The following is a 2,500-nucleotide window of genomic DNA, read 5'->3' as shown; positions in this document are numbered from 1 at the left end:
GATTTTTATGACATTTTTACCAGAGTTTATAGGATTTTTCTTTTTGTTTTAATGACTTATTTTTACTTTTGGTGCCTTTATTTATTGCTTGCTTTGCATGATACTCTGGGAAACATAATAATACACACTTGAGAAATTTCAAATCAGATGTGTAACTTGAAATCTAAGAAATCTGTCTCCTTAACTGGTAAGGTTAGATAGACACTTTGGTGACTAGGCACTTATAGAGCCACCAATATGTAAAACAAAAAGAATAATAACAAAAAAATTAAATCATAGTGGACAGTTCATGTTCTCAGTATCAATGGAGAAATGGGGATAATATGCAAGATCTGGATCCATTTATCTGTAACTTAGCCTACTTCACTTCTCACTTAATTTCTAAACCCAGGTGTCAGAAACACCTGTAATTCCTTCAAAAAAAAAAGAGCTACCTTTCCAGTATTCTGAACTTTTCCCTTACCATCTCCAATTCTTGGAGTGACTTCTCCTTCTCTGTCAAGTGCTGGTTCAAACGAGAATTTTCCTGAACAACTTCCATCGCTTGTTTTCTACTTGCTGAAAGCTGTCCTTGAATTTCTTCTAGAGTAAACTAATGGGGATGAAGAATAGGAATGACAATAGAGAAATAATCTTAATAGTCATAAACCCTATAGCATTCTGTAATACTTAGAATACAGATCCATACATATGTTGCACATAAAAAATCAAGAGATTAAATGTATCTCTACAAGTTATAAATGCATCCATTAATGTGAACCTCTGTATAATATACACAAGTAAAAAAAACTATTTGCAACTAGTTTCTTCCATTTCTAGGGAAGGTTAAAAGGTAAAAATGTACAAATCTGTGTGTCTGTACTCCTTACTTTTGACTGCTCATGACTCTTAATTGTGGCCATCATTTTGGTCATGTCTTTTTTCATGAGACCAATTTCCTCTTGTAAAGAATCTCTTTCCTGCAGAAAAAAACAAGATACATATGGAGTCTGTCAAAATGATTGTGGTTACCACTGTGAGAATGTAAGGCCTCCTTTGTAGGACTCTCAACATTTTCTCTTGAGGCTTCCTAATGATACTATTTCTCCTCACTGTTTTATCAAGGGAATTATTAAACTGACTTCTCCCTCTGTACAAAACTGAGAGGTAAATATAGTTAAAACCAAAAGTACTTAAATACATTACCCAATCTTTTATCCACTTGAAAAATATAAACTTGTAAATATAAGTAATCAAATCTTACCATACTGAAAACCTCCAGAATCTAACAAAACTTTGGTTCAATTAAGAAATAAAACATATTTCTTCAACATACTTCGCTTAAATAACATAAATGTCATCAACCAAAACCAGTCACACTCTAATTATGCTACTATTAATGCATAAATTGGTAAAACATAACCCTTAATTAGTTATGATATAAAATTCTATGGGAATAAAACCACAAAATAGATTGGTGGTTGTGAGGCTGTAGTTGTAAAAGTGTTAATCTTTGAGGTGAAGTACTTGTGGACAATCTTGGTGGTTACTTTAACTCGAGGTAAGGACCAAAATACCAAGTTGCCTTCTGAAACTACCACCTCAGCATCCATGCAACCAAACAACCAACCCTCTGTCTAGGTGACCTGGCATCCCTAGGTCTAACCTTCCTGTAGGCAGTTCAGTTTAGAGTGGAGTGAAGTGAAGTGAAGTGAAGTCAAGTCAAGTCAAGTCAAGTGAAGTGAATCGGTGTTGACTTAAGGAACTCATTAGAAGAAAATGGCGTGATTAGTCATAAAAACTATCATAACTGATCAGAGATTAACTCTACTCTAGCATCAGTGTGAAGTTAACTGTAGATTCCAGTTTGTTTTTCCCCTGAAGTTAGTGAACAGCAGGCCAAGGAACTATAGTCAAATTGTAAGTATTAAATTTGCAAGTTCTTTTTTGTACACAGTGTTTAATATCAACCCATTTTGTCATTCCTACAGAATGGGACACTGAACAAAGAAGGGAACTACATTACAGAGACACAGGGTGGGCTAAACACAGAGGTAGACGGAACAAAAAGAAACAACATTTATTCTAGTGAAATCACTTAAAGTACATCAACACAAGAAATGCAATATCTACTAAATAGAACCCATGAGTCTTGAAGGATAATGATACATATGAATGAACATTTCAATGATATTGACATATATGAGAATAAGAGTAATTCAATTCACTTTATGGTTTCCAGAATTAGTGATGAATGATGGGGCAGAATGATGCCATGCTAATCCAAACTTTCAGTGATCACAACTAATATTAAATCTATCTGAAATAACCTTTAATTAAATTATGAGAGCAAAATAATAATGAAGATTGTTGTTAGGGCTAATTTGAAGCCTAACAGAATACTAAACACATGTGAAGTTATATGATGAGCAGAGACTTCACAAACATTAAACATCTGACAAACATGGATGAGATATTCTCCAAACCTGTTTTAATTCATGGACTTCCATGTGATGATTCT

At 33.7% G+C, this 2,500-nt stretch overlaps 1 protein-coding gene across 1 annotated transcript in view; it reads right to left on the bottom strand.

The window, feature by feature from the left end:
* Positions 1-463: 463 nt before the first annotated feature.
* The window catches only part of LOC113818978 (uncharacterized), a gene marked incomplete at its 3' end in the record, with an annotated part of 4,497 nt that continues 2,460 nt past the window's right edge, over positions 464-2,500 (bottom strand). The window contains 3 exon segments of the mRNA XM_070136052.1: positions 464-592; positions 870-959; positions 2,466-2,500. The exon segment at positions 2,466-2,500 is cut by the window's right edge and continues 178 nt beyond it. Of these exon segments, the coding sequence (XP_069992153.1) occupies positions 464-592; positions 870-959; positions 2,466-2,500 (254 nt within the window).

This window comes from Penaeus vannamei, chromosome 21, assembly GCF_042767895.1.
Source record: "Penaeus vannamei isolate JL-2024 chromosome 21, ASM4276789v1, whole genome shotgun sequence".
Taxonomy (NCBI): domain Eukaryota; kingdom Metazoa; phylum Arthropoda; class Malacostraca; order Decapoda; family Penaeidae; genus Penaeus; species Penaeus vannamei.
This window is presented reverse-complemented; position numbering and strand designations above follow the sequence as displayed.